At 48.1% G+C, this 16,976-nt stretch overlaps 1 protein-coding gene across 1 annotated transcript in view; it reads left to right on the forward strand.

Moving 5' to 3' along the window:
• Positions 1-16,367, forward strand: part of CTDSPL (CTD small phosphatase like) — a 121,163-nt gene extending 104,796 nt beyond the window's left edge. The window contains 4 exon segments of the mRNA XM_047770189.1: positions 600-656; positions 3,946-4,038; positions 7,556-7,741; positions 12,626-16,367. Coding sequence (XP_047626145.1) covers positions 600-656; positions 3,946-4,038; positions 7,556-7,741; positions 12,626-12,751 — 462 coding nt within the window. The 3' untranslated portion in view covers positions 12,752-16,367.
• Positions 16,368-16,976: the final 609 nt, after the last annotated feature.

Raw genomic sequence — 16,976 nt, forward strand, 5'->3', positions numbered from 1 at the left:
GCCATGGGCACTCATCAGACCCATTGCTGTAGCTGTGGAAGATAGGAGAAACTGAGGTCCAGAGGGAAAAGAGCCTGCCCAAGGTCGTGGTCACTGGCCTCTGACTTCAACCCACATATCTATGACCTTGCTTTGGGTCCATGTCCTGCCGAGCCTCACAGGGCAGCCTGTACTTGTGAGTCTAGTGCAAATGATACCCCTCCCCCCCCAGCAAACAACACTGTCTTCAGGGACCTTCACGCTCTCACCTCCTCCCCCTGGTGGCCAGCAGAGGTTCCTGCTATCCTGGAAGGACTAAATAGGGAGTTTGAGGAGCCCTGCTCCCAAACCAGGTATGCCATACTTTGTCGTTAGGGCCAAGCAGGTGATTAAGAGTTTGGACCAAGATGCTGAAAATGTAACAGTATTCAGAACATAAAATAATGTGCTTTCTTCCTTATGTTTATTTTGAGGAACCAAGGCATACTTGCTTCAGCATCCTCCTGAACTGTCTTTTCCCGTAATAAAAACATTGGTCCAGGCAAGCTTTTTTGGTGCTAAAATGCCCAGTTTTATTTTGTTCTTTGAGACATACTAATTATAGTTTCTTTTTTCTCTAGCCTATTAGTAATGCTGATTTTATTGTTCCCGTTGAAATCGATGGAACTATACATCAGGTAAGAAATCAAAGCTAAATCTGAGTTTCAGTTCGCATTTTTTAGGAATTACATTTCCTATGAACTTTATTTCTAAATTCCCATTTCAGTAATCATTTTATGACTAAATCAAAAGGAAGCAAACTTTATTTTAAAATGCAATGATTTTCTTCTTTTTTTCACTTAGATGAATTTTACACTGAATTTATAATAGAAATTATAATCTATTTGTCAATATTGGATGTGGTTGCAAGTTCAAATGTTACTTTGATTTGATGCAGACTTTTAGAAGTTTCCCTGTCCCCCACTGGCCGTGCTTGATGGTCGACTTAATTTCTCCATATAATTGCTTTTGGCTACCCTCCTCGCAGACAACAGGAAAAGGTCACTAGTCAGCCACTTGCAATAGATTCTGGGGGAAAGTTGTCCATTTCCAATACCAGCCACTCCAGACTGATCTTGTCTCTTCTGCATCGTTGTTGCCAGTGGATATTTAGCAAAACCCAACCCAAAAGGGAAAGGAGGAAGGGGGGACATTTTTGGATCAGCAGGCAGCTTTAAATAAAGGTGCCTTAGTCAGTTGGCATGCATCTTTGTTCTAATTTTTTTTTTTTCCTTATTTTCCTTTTTTTGCATGAAGCCCCTCCGGGAATAGTTTCATTTATGAAATACTGGACACATGGTAGAAAAACACTGTAGGTTTTCCACAGGGATGATCATCTTCCAAGATCACAGGGTCATCTTCCTTGTCAATCCCAAGGTCTTAAATGGAGAGTCTCTGGCCTGGTGTGTTTATATCTCAGGAGAAAAACACTCCCTTGGTGCTTAAACCTGGGGCTGAAGCAGGATGTCTTTCCTTAATAATGTCGGTAACATCTTTGCCCTTGAATGCAGGGTGTCAGAGCTTGGGAATCAGCTGGCCCAGCCACCTCATTGTTCACAGGGGGAAACTGAGGCTCAGCCGGAGAGAGAGTTAGTTCAAGGTCATACCATAGGAAGAATTAACATGAGAGCTTCAGTCTCCTGCCCCTGACCCAGGGCTCTTCTCCTCCCCTGCCAGAAGGTCCTGCTGGGAACCCATCCCTGGGAAAGGCAGCACTTTCCCTAGTGTCTCCACACTTCATGCTTTTAAAAGTCATCAGGGAGCCAAAATGGCAGGCACTTGGGCATTTAACATTTGCAGAAGCATCAGCCGAATTAACTCAGCATCTGAGAAGCAGTTAAGACTTCTGCATTTATTATCTTGACTCATGTTACAAAATGAGACAAAGGAGAGGCTGCCCACTGGCATGGTAGGAATTAGGAGAGAAATTAACCCTTCATTCCTCATGACTATGAGCATGGCCCTGGTGTCCCGATCTGCTCTGGCCAGCCCATTCTCCAAGGAGCCGGCCAGTTTCCCCAGCTCTCCAGACTGTGCTGTAATTCACTTGGCGGTAGATACCCCAGAGCTGGGGTCACAAACTCTCTCTCCTGAGGGAATGAAGCCACAGGCGCCCAGAGCGGGACCAAGGCCCTGGCGAAGGCCGTGGCCTCGTTCAAGTAACCCAGGATAGGCTGTGCAGGTCCCAAGGGGCCTATTCTTGGTTACTTGCACGCGGACGCGGGCCTGGATGCCAGCCTCCGGGCCCAGGACCCTCCTCACTGCCAGACGCACCAACACCAGAGTTCCAAAACCAGTCTCTTGCCCTTCACATGTAGCAAAGCTCACCTCTCTGAGCAGCATTCCAGGGAGACTGAGGACTGCAGGCTGCACCCACAGCCAGCACCAAGCAGTCACATGAGCAAAGGGGAGCCTGGAGCTACTACGGCCTCAGGCCCTGCCTTCAGGCCCCACCCAGGCCTCTCAGCAACTCGGAACCCTCTTGGCACCCCTGTCCCAGGACATCTTGCTTCTCTGGCCCCTCACTCCCCTCTCAGCCCCACACACATGCTCGCCCATCCTTTCCATCAGGCACAGGTTTCCCTCCAAGCCCTGTGTCTGTGTACATTCCTCTGTATGGGGCACAGCCCCATTCCCCTCTGTTACTCTTCCTGTAGAGTGTACAGCCTGCTTCATCTGCTGATCACAGTCCCACACATACTCCTGCTTTTCACACTTCATCTTCAGCCTCTTCTCCTCCTCTTCTATCACTGCCTCTGAAGGGCTGGTCATGCAGAGCTCTGGCCATTCTCTAATACCCCAAGTGTTTTCAGGCTAGGTCTCACATTCATACTCTTTCCTCTGCCTAGAAGCTCACTTCTCATCCTTATCAGCCTGGTGAACTCCTATTTATCCTTCAAGGTCCAGGTCAGATGTCCCCTTTTGTGATTCCTTCCCCTTGAGATGGGGGGTAATGGTCCTTAATTATCCTTCTACTACAGCTTTCATTATGCATATTTATTTTGATATATTTTTCTGTATGTCTGCTCTAGACTGTGAGCTCTTCAAGGGCAAGGCTTGCGTTCCATTCATCTTTGTAACTGCTTCAGGCTGAGCTCAGAGCTGGGGCTCAGTGAATATGAATCAAATTGAATTTTAACAGGTTTGAATTATTTTAAGGAAGTAGCTGATTTCAAATGAATTTATTCAAGTTTTAATTAGTTCTTTCCTCCTCCCACCTCCTCTATCTTCTCTCGCCAGCTCTGCCTCTCTCCTAGCTCCATGGTTCAGGCTCCCCAGTCAGAAGCAGAGCCCAGCCACTCTAGGAAAGGCTGCTCTTTGCCCTCCTCTGATGGCTGGTTACTGGGCCTGGGAGTAGCCTGGCTTCACGTCCCTTGAGGTATCTGCTTCTGTAAGAGACCCAAACAGAGTTAACGTTGTGGTGTCAGGTAGACATTTACCCAAGCCTTCCTGTGGCTTTGCTGGGCCTGCGCCTCTGCTGCAGGCCTTCCTGGAGAGGGAGGTGTTCTAGGGAGAGCAGGCACAACTAGAGCCATCCAAGACCTGCTGGGCTGTGAACTAGGCTCTGACCTCCACCACAAAGACTACCCCAGAGCATATGCAAAATGAAGGAGTCATTTCACACAGATGAGGCCCAATCCTCCTGCCCGCTGGTTCTGGAAGTCCCCAAGACCCTCCAGACCATGGCCAGCCTCCCTTTCCCCCTTGGGAAGGGCATCTGCTCCGAACTCAGACCCAGAGCCCAGTCTGAGGCGCATCTGGTCTGAAGCACAGTGTCTGACCACACAGCCCTTGTACTGACTGCACCAGGCCTGGGGGAAAGAGGCAGGAACCTTGTTAGGAATTCTCCATTATCAGGGCATTTGGGCCCCAGGCCATCCCCAGGGACAGCTATGACTGACCAGTGTGCTGTCCCTGCCGTTGCAGGTTTACGTGCTGAAGCGGCCACACGTGGACGAGTTCCTCCAGAGGATGGGGCAGCTCTTCGAGTGTGTGCTTTTTACTGCCAGCTTGGCCAAGGTGGGTCCTGCTGCCAGCTCCATCCAGCCCTTCCACCCGTGCCCTCTGTCTGTCAAGCTCCCCTCTGCTAAGGTGAGGGGAGCTGTCTCCATGGTGACAGGTTCCCACCCCAGATGAGATGGATACAGACCATATGCGCAGCACCAGCCTGAAAGGCTTCAGGGTTACCATAGTGACAGGAGCTCTGGGAACAAATGCTCCATGAAGTAGCTACATGCAGCCACAGAAGCTAGCTGTCCACCGACCAGGAAGCCAGACATGTCCAGCATTTGACAGGGCATCTGCATCCCATCTGTTGACTGGCAACCAAACACTAGAGACTCAGGCCTCCATTCCCTGGGGTTAGCCTCCACGGGTTTCAGGGGGAGGTAAGTGTCAAAGGTTCATCCACCTGCTGGGGTGGAATGAGAGTTCTGGCTGCCCCCGGTCCTGGGCCCTTGGGCCAGTTGCTTCCCTTCTCTTGCCTCAGTTTCTCCTGTAAGATGGAGATGATTCCATCTGCCTCATGGGGTGGCTCAAATGAAATAACACCCGTAAAGAGCTTGAGACGGTGCCTGACTCCTACTCAGCACGAGTCTGTGGAGCACCTGCTGTGTTCTACACATTGTGCTGGGTGCTGTCACATGGTAAGTGCTTCTGGTGTTCATTGTTTATTACCACCGTTATTCATGATAAAATCTTTCACATATGTTTTGGTCCTGTGACTTGGTGTGACTCTCTGACCCAGTGTGCACACTGACTCTGAGCAAAGAGAGTGGTTTCTTTGCCCTCTCCCTCTGTTTGAGGAAACCAGCAGGTTCACAGGGCTGGCTCCCCGGAAGAGATCCTTGCCATGACCGTGTCTCAAAGCCTGAGCCTGATGGGGCCAACACCATCCATTTGTTGGTGGCACTGCCAGTGTGTCCATGGACCTCTGAGGGACCCTGAATGGCCCCAAAGATGATGGGTCCCAGGTGAGCCATCTCCCTGTCTCCAGACCTGCTCCAAGGACTCAGGCAGCTTCCTCCCCCATGTTCTGTGTCTGGGTGGCTCCCTTCACTGCATATAAGGGAGTCTTCCCCTAGGTTCCTAGTGCTGGGCATTGCTGGTTTGGGCCATCTCATTGTCATGGCTGAGAGAAGAGAGAGTCCAACCTGTTCACATCCTGCCAGGCTCATCATCCACGAGGCCGTAAAGCACAGGCTGGTGGAGGGAATCCAAAGCCTGGGCCGACTTCTGCATATTAAAAAGAGGGCGTGGCCTCAGGAAGAGCATACTCATCCCTGGTGGGTACTCTCAGATGAACAGTACCAAGACTAATTGTGCCATCGTGCCCAACGGCTCCTCTGACGGTGCCCTGGGGGTGCTGAGAAAGCTCAAGGTGCCGGTGGATTGAGAGCTGTTTTTCCTTCCGCAAGATTGAAAGCTCTCTTACTTGGCATCATCCCCAGCTCTCGCTTAAACATCCTTGTTCGATCTCTCTTCCAGGACCGCTCCCACCTGCCCCTCCATCTGTCTCTTCAGCCCTTCTCTGGCTGCTACTCCAGGCTGGCTCCCTTGAATCAGCCTCCAAGGGCAGCCTTCTAGCTTCTCTCCTCCTTGGTGCACAAGCTCTGCTGACAGGTGGTCACTCCCCAGTTCTTGGCTCCAGGCTCAGCCCCTGGCCTGCACCACTGATACAGAGGACCTCCTGGCCTGCCACTCAGGGGCCTATGGCAACCCTTGGCAGTCAGAGCCCTTCAGTGCCTGCTTTCTCGTCTCAGTGTCCTTCATTCATTCAGTCCCCCAGAAAGTGTGTATTTAATACCTACTGTGTGTCAAGCCCTGTGCTAGGTGCTAGGGATCCTGAAGAGGACAAACGAGACAGTCCCTGCCCGCCATGAAGTTTACCTTCCCCACATTCATCTCTAAGGCCTGGAGCCCCAAACTCAGGCACTCTCTTGAAAGATGTATGCCACCGCCAGCGTTAAGGATTATGAGGAAATTAATCATCTTTTCTAGCTAGAGTCACAGCCCCCTCCAAAGCCCATGTGACACCCAGCTGCCCTCACCAGCCGAAAACTGCAGTGCCCTGAGCTCCCCCTCCTTGGTCAGCAGGAAATCCAGCCTCCTCCTGGACTCTGCCCCACCAGGTTGTCTCTGGAAAGAGAAGGACTTACCCATGGAGCCAGGGTGCTGCTTGTAGCCCTGCATCCTGCAGCCGGGCCAGCCTTTGCTCTGTACTTGGGCTGCTGTGTCTCCCACTGCTGGCCTTCCCAATGCCACCAGCCCTGGGTACCTCCCACCTCCCCGGCAGAGCCTGTGGGCCCCTAGGAACCCCTGGCTGTGCCCCTCACTTGGGTTGTGGCACTGAGGCATGGCCTCACGTAGCTTGGAGCTGCCTCCAGCCCCAGCCACTCAATCTGACCCAGTCTTGTCGACATCTTTATTTATGAAGATTTTTCCCTCAAAAATAACCTCTTTATTTCTTTATCTTTAGCCTACTTTGGGGAAATTCCTTGAGAAAGGGTCAACCAGGATGAGCCTCCATTGTGAGTGGGGTTCATACTCCCTCCCCTGACCCTCCTGGGCTTCACCTAAATGGAAATGGTGTCTGGGCACCACCCTGCGACAGACAGGGGCTGGGCGGAGCACCTGCCCAGAGCACTTCTGGGGGGCAGCATGGCCTTTTGCTCACAAGCCAGATTCCCAGTCTACTCTTTCTTTCACTGATGGAACTGATATTTCCTGAGCCCCTACCATGACATGGGTACCCAGAAGGTGCTAGGGATAGTGTAGGGAGCATGACAGGCAAGGCCTAGGACCTGACAGGGGACATATCATAAGGTAGTTATCTCAGAGGTGGTGGTGAGGTCTATGGAGGCACAATGGCTGTGAGGCCAGCGAGTATCCAGGGAGGAGGGTGCAGGCAGGCTGGGGAGGTAGTCAGGGAAGCCAAGGTCTGAAAAATGAGGAGACAAAAGGAGAAGCTCATGCAAAGAGCTGGGAGAGAGTGTTTCATGCAGAGGAGACGCTGGTGCAGTTTCTGACCATGTGCAAAGCCAGGTGGCTTGAGTGACTTGAGGTGGAGCTCAGACGCAGCAGGAATTGCGCTCTGTGGCTGCTCAGAATCCTTTGGGGAAGCAAGGTCCACGTTCCAGTGCAGCAGGAAGTGATGTGGTCTGACAGATGTCTTCCTGCAGCCGCCCTGACAGCTGCGAGGTGAATGGGTGGAAAGGAGGCCCAAGGGGAAGAGGGAGGCTCTTCTGGAGGCCAGAGATTACAGAGGCCCCACCAAGGGCAGTGACGGCGCAGAGAGATGCTGGCGGATTCAAGACAGTTTCGGAGTTGGAACTGACAAGAATTTCTGATGGATTGAATATGAGAAGTGAGAGAAATGGAAGAAGAATCCAGGGTGTCAGGAAAATAACCAGGATCTTGAGACATACCCAACTATTTAAATCCCTTTTTAGAAGAGTAATGTGGATCTTGCTGCAGGAGGTCAGGGCTTCTGGGCTTTTCTGGGCACCCAGCCCTCACCGAGACACCTGATTTCCAGTACGCAGACCCCGTGGCTGACCTGCTGGACCGCTGGGGTGTGTTCCGGGCCCGGCTCTTCCGAGAATCCTGTGTTTTCCATCGTGGGAACTATGTGAAAGACCTGAGTCGCCTTGGACGGGAGCTGAGCAAAGTGATCATCGTGGACAATTCTCCTGCCTCGTACATCTTCCATCCTGAGAATGCAGTAAGTAGCCCCCAAGAGAAAGGGCACGGACCTCGATCTGAGCTCTCTAGCCAGGTGGCACCCCTTTTCTACCTTCAAGCACCTGCCTAGGGTTTCTTGGCCTTTTCCTTAGTGAAATCCCAATCCTGCCACTTGGCAGTTCCATGACCTTGACCAAGTTCTTTAACCTCACTGAGCCTCATCTGTCAAATGGGGGCTATAGGCCTACTGATCTCATAGGGTTGTGGGAGGATTCGGTGTGGCAGGGCATGAAAAGCACTTAGAACAGTGCTTGCGATGGGTGAGTGCTGAATGAGCCTGTATCTTCTTAGCATCTTTGGCGTTGTGACGGAGAAGATTCCATCTGTCATTAGCCTCCTGGAGCGGGCAGCTGCCCAGGACTTTGTGACCCCTGAAGACTGAGAAGGCCTAGGTGACCTCTTCAACAGAAGTATTAAGAATGAATAAAACACTTCAGTGAGGTCTTCAGATAAGGCCACCAGGCTTTACCACCTTGTAATGATGTCTAAAAAGGAGACAGTGGGAACATTTCCTACATAAAACTCCTGAAGCATGGCAGCTTGACCCAGAGCAGGAGAGATGCCCTCCCACCTCCTGCCCTTCATTTCCAGGGGAGGAAAGGACATACCCGCCGGTGACTGCTTGTCCAGAGAGGATACGTCCGCCCAAGCCCAGACCTCAGACTCAACAAAAGCCTACCCAAGCTCCTTTTCTTTGAGGCTAGAACTCTGTTCTCAACTTATAACAAAAAAAAAAAAAATAGAGTTCAAATGAGATTTAATTAGTGTATAGTCATTGTTTATTATATTTCAATATAATGAGTTGATCAAGTTCACCATAATGTATTTTGTGAAGTGTCTAACAGATAAGAGTTACTTTTTAGCATAATCCTAATTCCCTTATCACATCTGACAAAACAGTTACTTAATAATATCCAGTCTTTGTTTTTCTTTTTTTTTTTTTTTTGCTTTTTAGGGCCACACCTGCAGCAGCATATGGAGGGTCCCAGGCTGGGGATCAAATCAGAGCTGTAGCTGCTGGCCTACACCACAGCCATAGGAACACAGGCTCCGAGCCACGTCTGTGACCTACACCACAGCTCACGGCAATGCCGGATCCTTAACCCGCTGAGCAAGGCCAGGGATTGAACCTGAGTCCTCATGGATGCAGATTTGTTAACTTTTGAGCCACAGCAGGAACTCCTCTTTTCCTGTCATCTTGAAATGTTTTCTTACATTTGGGTCATTTGATTCAGAACCCAAACAAGGTCCACACATGGCTTTGGTATTGTGTACTTTCTGTGGTATCACATCACAAGGCATATAATGTCAGGTTGTCCTACTTTTAAAGGTTTTATTTTTTTTTTTGATAGTTATTTCCCCAATACAATTTTTTTCTACTGTACAGCATGGTGACCTAGTTAAACATACATGTACACATTCTATTTTCGCACATTATCATGCTCGATCATAAGTGACTAGACATAGTTCCTAGTGCTACACAGCAGGATCTCATTGCTAATCCGTTCCAAAGGCAATAGTTTGTATCTATTCACTCTAAGCTCCCCAACCACCCTCACTTTTAAAGGTTTTAGATTGGAGTTCCCATCGTAGCTCAGTGGTTAGTGAACCCGACTAGCATCCATGAGGACTCGGGTTCGATCCCTGGGCTCGCTCAAGGGGTTAAGGATCTGGCATTGCCGTGAGATGCGTTGTAGGTCTCAGATGTGGCTCGGATCCCACGCTGCTGTGGCTGTGGTGTAGGTCAGCGGCTACAGCTCTGGCTGGACCACTAGCCTGGGAACCTCCATATGCCGTGGGTGTGGCCCTAAAAAGACAAATTTAAAAAAAAAATTATTAAGAAAGGTTTTAAATTGATCTCTGGTGTCAGTTGTCAGCCTGATCCATCCGTTTTTAAATTTCCCATCAACCTTTCATCTAAAAATTTGAGCAGTTGTCGATGGTCCTTTGAGCTACATCTGCTGTTTCATTAGGAATTGCAAAATGGTGATTTCTAAATTCTGTCATCCTTTCTGCACTTATTGGCTGGAATTCTTTTTTTTTTTTTTTTTCTCTTTGCATCTGCACATGCAGCATATGGAAGCTCCCAGGCTAGGGGTCGAATCAGAGTTGCAGCTGACAGCCTACACCACAGTCACAGCAACACCAAATCCAAGCCACATCTGCAATCTACACTTCAGCTTGCAGCAGTGCTTGATCCTTAACCCACTTTGTGAGGCCAGGGATTGAACCTGCTTCCTCGCTGACACTAATCAGATTCTTAACCCACTAATCCCACAACAGGAACTCCCTATTTTTTTTTCAAATTGAACTTGCTCTCATTGACTGCTTGGTTACCCTAAAATTATTTGAATGTTTGAACAAGGAAGTCAGAGTGAAGTCTTGGTTCTTTTTCTTTAATTCTGCAGTTTTCATAGTGATGAGGTGATGCTCTAAAAAATGCCCAAAGTAGTGAATTTTTTTTGGATACCATTATGAACTCATGGAGTTTTTTTGGTTATAATTTAATCAATTTATTATTCTTTAGTACATTCAAATGTTCACCTTTGGCCAGCAGACGCCCGTTCAAGTAACAATAATCTTTGATAGCTTCCTGCTTTCTGGTCCAATAAGATGTTCCAAGCTCATCTTGTCCACTTCTTGGCTCTAGCACTGGAATCAGCCATTTTTCTATGGAGCCATTTTTCTATGGAGTGAAAATGGTATTTAGAGACCAGAGTTTGGATGGATTCTCATTGTAACTGGGATTTGCTCCCAGCCCTTTCTAACCGGGCAGAGCTAATATATACTTATTTTTAGAGTGAAAAGAAATTCATAAATTCATATTGGTTTTCCAATTCACTTGTAACAGTTTTTATTTAATTTGGTTTTTTGTATTTGTGTTTCCTCTTATGCTGAAACTCTTGATTCCTAAAGATACTAACATCATTACATATTTGATTTATTCTATAGTATATGCTTAATAGTTTCAAGATAGCATTGTTTTAATATTACTATTAATAAGACAATTAAATGCATTTAGGGTTTTTGAGAAATTGCAGAGTACTATGTTTCAGAATCATTTGAAATCATCCTGTCTGTGGTCACGTCACCAACCTTATATACACTAAGGTTCTTTTTTTTTTCTTTCTTTTTAGGGCCACACCCTTGGCATATGGAAGTTCACAGGCCTAGGGGTCAAATCAGAGCTGTACCTTTTGGCCTATGCCACAGCCGTGGCAACACAGGATCTGAGTCATGTCTTCTACCTACACCACAGCTCATGGCAATGCCAGATCCTTTAACCCACTGAGCAGAGCCAGGGATCGAACCCACATCGTCATGGAGACTAGTTGGGTTCATTTCCACTGAACCAGAATCATGGGTACTAGTGGGGTTCATTTCCGCTGAGCCAGAAGTGGAACTCCTACACTAAGGTTCATTCTTTGTTGCCTTTTTTTTTTTTTTCCCTTAATGGTTTCATTTTAACTCAGTTATGTAACACGTTTACATGGTTTAACGGTAAAACCATCAACAACGGTAAATTCAGAGAAGTCTTAGGTCCATTGCTTTCCTCTCTCCCATTTCTGCCCCTTCCCCAGGAGTAGTCATTTTTTGCTTAATCCTTATGCCGTTTATTTTTTTAAATTGCATAATGAATTGTAGGTTTCTAAGCAGCCTCTAGATTTGTGAAAAGGTCAAAAATATTACTTTTAAACTTTTTTGGATTCCCCTAAGTTTGTTTTTTTTTTATAGCTCTTCTCTGCACCCCTAGCTACTACCCACTAGCCTCCCCACCCCTATGTGTAAAACTAAGGGAGAATCCTATCTTTCCCCAGCTTCAGAATATCCTGAAATTTTGTCTGATCACTGCTAAGCAGGACATGTTCTACTTCTTGTCATGCGGTCTGGCACAGTGACCCCAAGAGGAAACCCTTTGATAGCTTTTACATGGACTCTCTGATGTCAGTGGTTGGCCAGTGACCTTTGGCTTCAAGTGCTCTGAGGTGCAAGGAGCTGATTTGATGCAGTGAACAGAGCTTTTTGGAATTGGCAAGTAGCTAGGCTAGTTCTCACATGTCCTGCATTCTAGCTACCTTTTCTGTTGCAGGAAAATACTTGCAACCTTTGCCTTCCTGGACCATCTCTTGAATCAAGTAGATTTGGATTGATTTTAGTTGGAATGGGAGAACAAGCAAGGTGGTGATGCAATTCCCTGGTGGCCTCACAGTTAAGGACTCAGCATTATCACTGTTGTCCCGTTTGATCCCTGGCCCAGGAACTTCTGCATGCCACAGGTGTGGCAAAAAAATAAAAAAATAATAATAAAACAAAAACAAGATGATAATTTCAGGATACCCGCCTCCTTACCAAAGGGAAATGTTAAAAGTACAGTGACTCTTGCAAGTTCCATGGTGGTCTAGTGGTTAGGATTTGGCACTTTTGCCACTGCAGCCCTAGCTCAATCCCAGGTCTAGGAACTGAGGTCCCACATCAAGCGGCTACATGCCACAACCAAAAAAAAAAAAAAAAAAAAGTGCAGGGGGAGTTCCCATCATGTCTCAGTGGTCAAGGATCCTGACTAGTATCCCTGAGAACTCGGGTTTGATCCCTGGCCTCACTCAGTGGGTTAAGGATCCAGCGTTGCCATGAGCTATGGTTAGGTCGAAGGCACGGCTTGGATCTGGCATTGCTGTGGCTGTGGTGTAGGCTGGCAGCTGTAGCTCCTATTCGACTCCTAGCCTGGGAACCTCCATATGCCGCAGGTGCGGCTCTAAAAAGACAAAAAAAAAAGAAAAAAGAAGTACAGGGACCTCATCAGGCTAGAAACAGCCCCCAGCCCTGGATACAGTTCTGCTGCCTCTTCCACACACTTGTCTTCCAGGTGCCTGTGCAGTCCTGGTTCGATGACATGACGGACACAGAGCTGCTGGACCTCATCCCCTTCTTTGAGGGCCTGAGCCAGGAGGACGATGTGTACAGCATGCTTCACAGACTCTGCAGTAGGTAGCCCGGGCCTCCAACCGCCGCCCGCCTATGCCCTCCAGGACCTCAGCCTTGGGACCCGCCCGGCCTCCGCTCCCCGGGAGCTGAGAATGAGGACACCCTGTGCTCCAGGCCACAGGGTGAATGTGGCCATACCTACCTGGTTTCTTTTTTAAGAACAGAAGCAACTATTTTAAAAAACAAAAACAAAAACAAAAAACTCTTTTAACGAATTTCATAAAGGGACATGCATTTTACTGGATTTGCTTTTCTTAAAACATACCAAAAAGGAAAAAAAATGGAAAAAAAAAAGCTTGATATCAATCAGACTTCCTTTCAACTGTCCTCCCCTCCAAGCAGACAACCTGTCCCCTTCGACCCCAGCTCAGAGGAGCTGACCCAACTCAGAATCTCTTTCCTACAGGATGAAGTGCCTTTTTGAATGTTATTTTAAGCTGAGAGTTAATTTTTCTATATGACATATTTCCAGACATCTTTTAGTCTTTTATTGTCTTAGATTCTCTAAGATAAATATGACAATTTTCTAAAACCTGGGAGGTGGGGGGGGGGGCGGGTGACAGGGATGGGGTGTGTCATGGGAGCCTGTCTCCCAACAGGTGTGCCGCTCTGACCACCTGTGGCATGTGGCAGGGTCGGGCTCCCGCCACAAGATTTTGTGACTGTGTCAGTGTGTGAATTCATTTCTGACCCAGTTTGGAATGTATTCTGCAATCGTGTGGCTCAATGCTTTAGGAAACGATAGATTCTTTTATATTATTCTTATAAGTTCCGATGGTGACAGATTTGTCTTGAGGTCACATTTTCCCCTTGACAAGTGGCATCATGTCACTTCTGCTTTCACACTACTGCCATACTTCTGTACGTTTTTTGTTTGGCTGTTGTTGTTTGGGGGTAGAGCAGTTATAGGAAACTCTGAAACCCTTAGGTAGTTTCCCTGAAAAAAAAAAAATCTGTCTATTGATTTTTAGATCTTTCCTTTCCAAAAGCTGGATACACGTGAAGATGTTTGGGAATTTTCTTTGCTGCTACTGCGCTGCCACCAAATGGAATTGACCAGCGGCTGTTACACTGTTCTTTGCCACCGTGCCTATGCTCAGAATCTGCTCACTGCTAAGCTGCAGACAAGGACAGGGTTAGAAACATAGGTGTCCCACCCCATTGCAGACTGCAGACTGCCTTCCCTCCCTGGCATCAGCCTCGGGAGTTCAGGAGGACACAAAGACAAAAGGGCCCAGCACAGCTTACCGGCGTGGGGCTCATCTTAAACTGCAGTCAGCCACGTCAGCTCTTGTGATAAGCTGACCATTCTCTCTGGAGAACCTGGGGCCCCCGCCAGTCACCACACTGGCGTGGGCCCAAGTCCATCTCTTGGGCTCTTTTGAAGCACAGCCTGTTTCTGAGCCGAGGGTTAGGGAGATGGCGTCTGGAGGTGGGACCCACCGCCCAGAGCCAGGGAGAGGAGGAGCCCCCCTCCCTGAGCCGGGGCTCCCTGTGCAGCCTTTTCCAGTGAGATGTTTTAAGCAGTGCCATGTTCCTCGTTTGATCAGAAGACAGTCTATAAAGTATTACCCTTAAAAATAATTAAAATGAACCCTTTCATGTTGGCACCATTGCCTTAGTCCTCTGTGCGTCAGGCCGGAGTTCTAGTGGGAGCGACTGGCACTAATGAGACTGGAAAATTGGGGGGGGGGGGTCAAGGTAAAATTTCTTTTTTGCTTTCGTTCACAAACTAGTGAAGCCAGCTGCCAATCACATCCTCCCAGCAGCACTTTGGTCAGCAGACGGCCTTGCATTCAGAAGAAAAGTATTCAGGGGTAACCAGGTCTCCGCACATTCTGATTGTTCCAAACCCAGTAATTCACATGCCAGTGAAAATAGAAACAGCCCCTTGCTAGGCATGACCACAGAAAATGACAGTTATATGGCAGGGTCCGCACACGCCATACACCTTGATTTGGGAAACTAGTCATTAAATGAACCCACTGCCTTAAATGTCTTGAATGTTGCTGTCAAGTATCTGTCATGTGTTGACATCCACACAGAAATCCGTCTTGTTGAGAGCCTTAGACCCTCACCCATGGCCCCTTCTTAGTTGGCATCCATGGTCTCATTTGGAACAGGGGGCAGAGAGGACTGAAATGCTAGAATATTCCAAGGGAATCAAACCAGGGAGTTGTGCCCCACTTCTTATGGAGTGAAGACACTTGGCAGGCTTGAGCCAGACGCTTCGCCTAGTAGTTGCAGAGACCGTGAGCGCCCTTGCACTGAGCAGGGGCAGAGCTGCTGGGGGTGGAGCCCGGTTCCTGCCACCATAGACACAGAATGTCTCGGGAGGGCAGCAGGCCCTTGCAGGGCTCTGGATTCTGTGCACCTTATTTGACCACGCTCCAAAATTCCATTCTTACTTTAACCCTTGATTCTGCTTTATGTATATAATCAAAATATCTATATCAATATATATTTTTTAATCACCTACATGTAAATGAAGCAATAGAATTCTAACGTAAGGCCAAGAAATGAGATGAATGTTTGGGGTTTATGTTTTTTGAGGTAAATACGGGTATTGTTTTTAATTATTACCTTTTATTAAATTGTGGGCTTTAAAACCTAGTGAAACCTATCAGCTATTTCTCTGTGCCATAGACTTCCCATGTTACCTAAACCTGCCCCCCAACCCCCACCCACACCCACCCCGCCATCACCACCTCTTTTGCCAAATGATAAATCTGACCTCCTGAGTTTCCATGGTCCTTTTTGTATCAGGTGAAAATACGGTCTCCTGGACAAGTATTTTTAACATTAAGGTCTGGAACAGGATACTGTGGGTCGGGGACTCCGGCCCCTGTGATATTAGGACATCTCTGGCCGGGCCTGGAGCGGAGGCGCCCAGGCACACTTAACGTTGTTACTGCTCTGTCTTCCACTGCTCTGGAATTCTACGTGTTGGTCCGTGGTTTCACCCATTAGCTGTTTGTAAACACTATGTGTACTTAAAAGAAACACCACCTGTCATCGCTGATGGTGGGGAAGCTCCTTTGACGTGGTGCAATTTTGATGAGATGGCTTTGGAGACATGAGGATGCCCTAATGACACTGACTTATCATGGTTGCAGCATTTGAACTCTTTTTATATAAAGGAAACTGTAAGTCTATATATACCTGGCAACATTTTACAACTCTGTATATTAAAGATGGCTTTCTCATAAAATCCAGAACCACACAGCCCGATGGTCAAACACTCGTGACGTTTGTGCCTCTGCTTCTAAAGGTGCTGTGATGGACAGCTGGCATGCCAGGGTTTGAGAAGAGTGGAGAGTTTGAAGTGCTTGCATTTACCTGTGCAAAATCAACTGGCTGCCTCTGTTCCTAATTTACTGTAAATCCGTTCCTGTCTCATTCACCAGGGAGCTTCTCTGTAGAGTAACACCCCCTCCCCAAATGGTGGAGATGCTGGTGTCTGGGTTGTCATGGGTTTCTGTTGGACTTTTGAATGTGATAAACAATCTAGTATCACTTGGGAAATACTACATGTAGAATGTGCACGTTTCCAGGGGCGAGCATTGTCGGTCAAGAGATTTGCAATGATTTCCTTCCTGCCAAAAATAAATACGTGAAACTGCGCCCTCTTGTGGGTGGACTGCTTCTTAGCGCCTCTCCTCAGTGTTCTCTCCCAGCTGCACAGCCTCACTCTGGCACCAGTGCCGGTGCCCCAGCTTCTGGAGAGCACGGGAGGGTGGGAGCAGGGCCTCAGAATCACCAGAGCCACGAGCCTTGACCGGAGGGGAGCTAGGATACCAGTCTGCCCATTGTTAGGACCCATCGGGCTCACCATCCTCCTGCAAGGATTCCAGCCCTACCCACAGGACTTCAAGTGCAGCCTGAGGAAACGGTAGCCCCCATCCTACCCCCTCAGAGCCATGGGCATCGAGTGTGGTACCTAACGCATAGCCCTTGCCTGCTACACTGGCTGAGATGCTGTGGTTACTAGATGAAGAATGGACCAAAAGAGAGCAAGGATATCCAAGACAGTTTTCTCACCCTGGGACATCCTCAAACATTGCCCTCAGCCCAGGCCCTCTGTGTGGGAAATTGAGGGCTCGCTTTTCTAAGAAGTCCTGGTAGTGCCTTGGGCACAACCTCACAACTCTCAGAACTTTATCTAATTTAGATAACAAAACACCAGGGTCGGTGATCTCAGGAAATCGGTCTTTTTTTTTTTTTTTTAGGGC

This window comes from Phacochoerus africanus, chromosome 1, assembly GCF_016906955.1.
Source record: "Phacochoerus africanus isolate WHEZ1 chromosome 1, ROS_Pafr_v1, whole genome shotgun sequence".
In the NCBI taxonomy this organism is placed as follows: domain Eukaryota; kingdom Metazoa; phylum Chordata; class Mammalia; order Artiodactyla; family Suidae; genus Phacochoerus; species Phacochoerus africanus.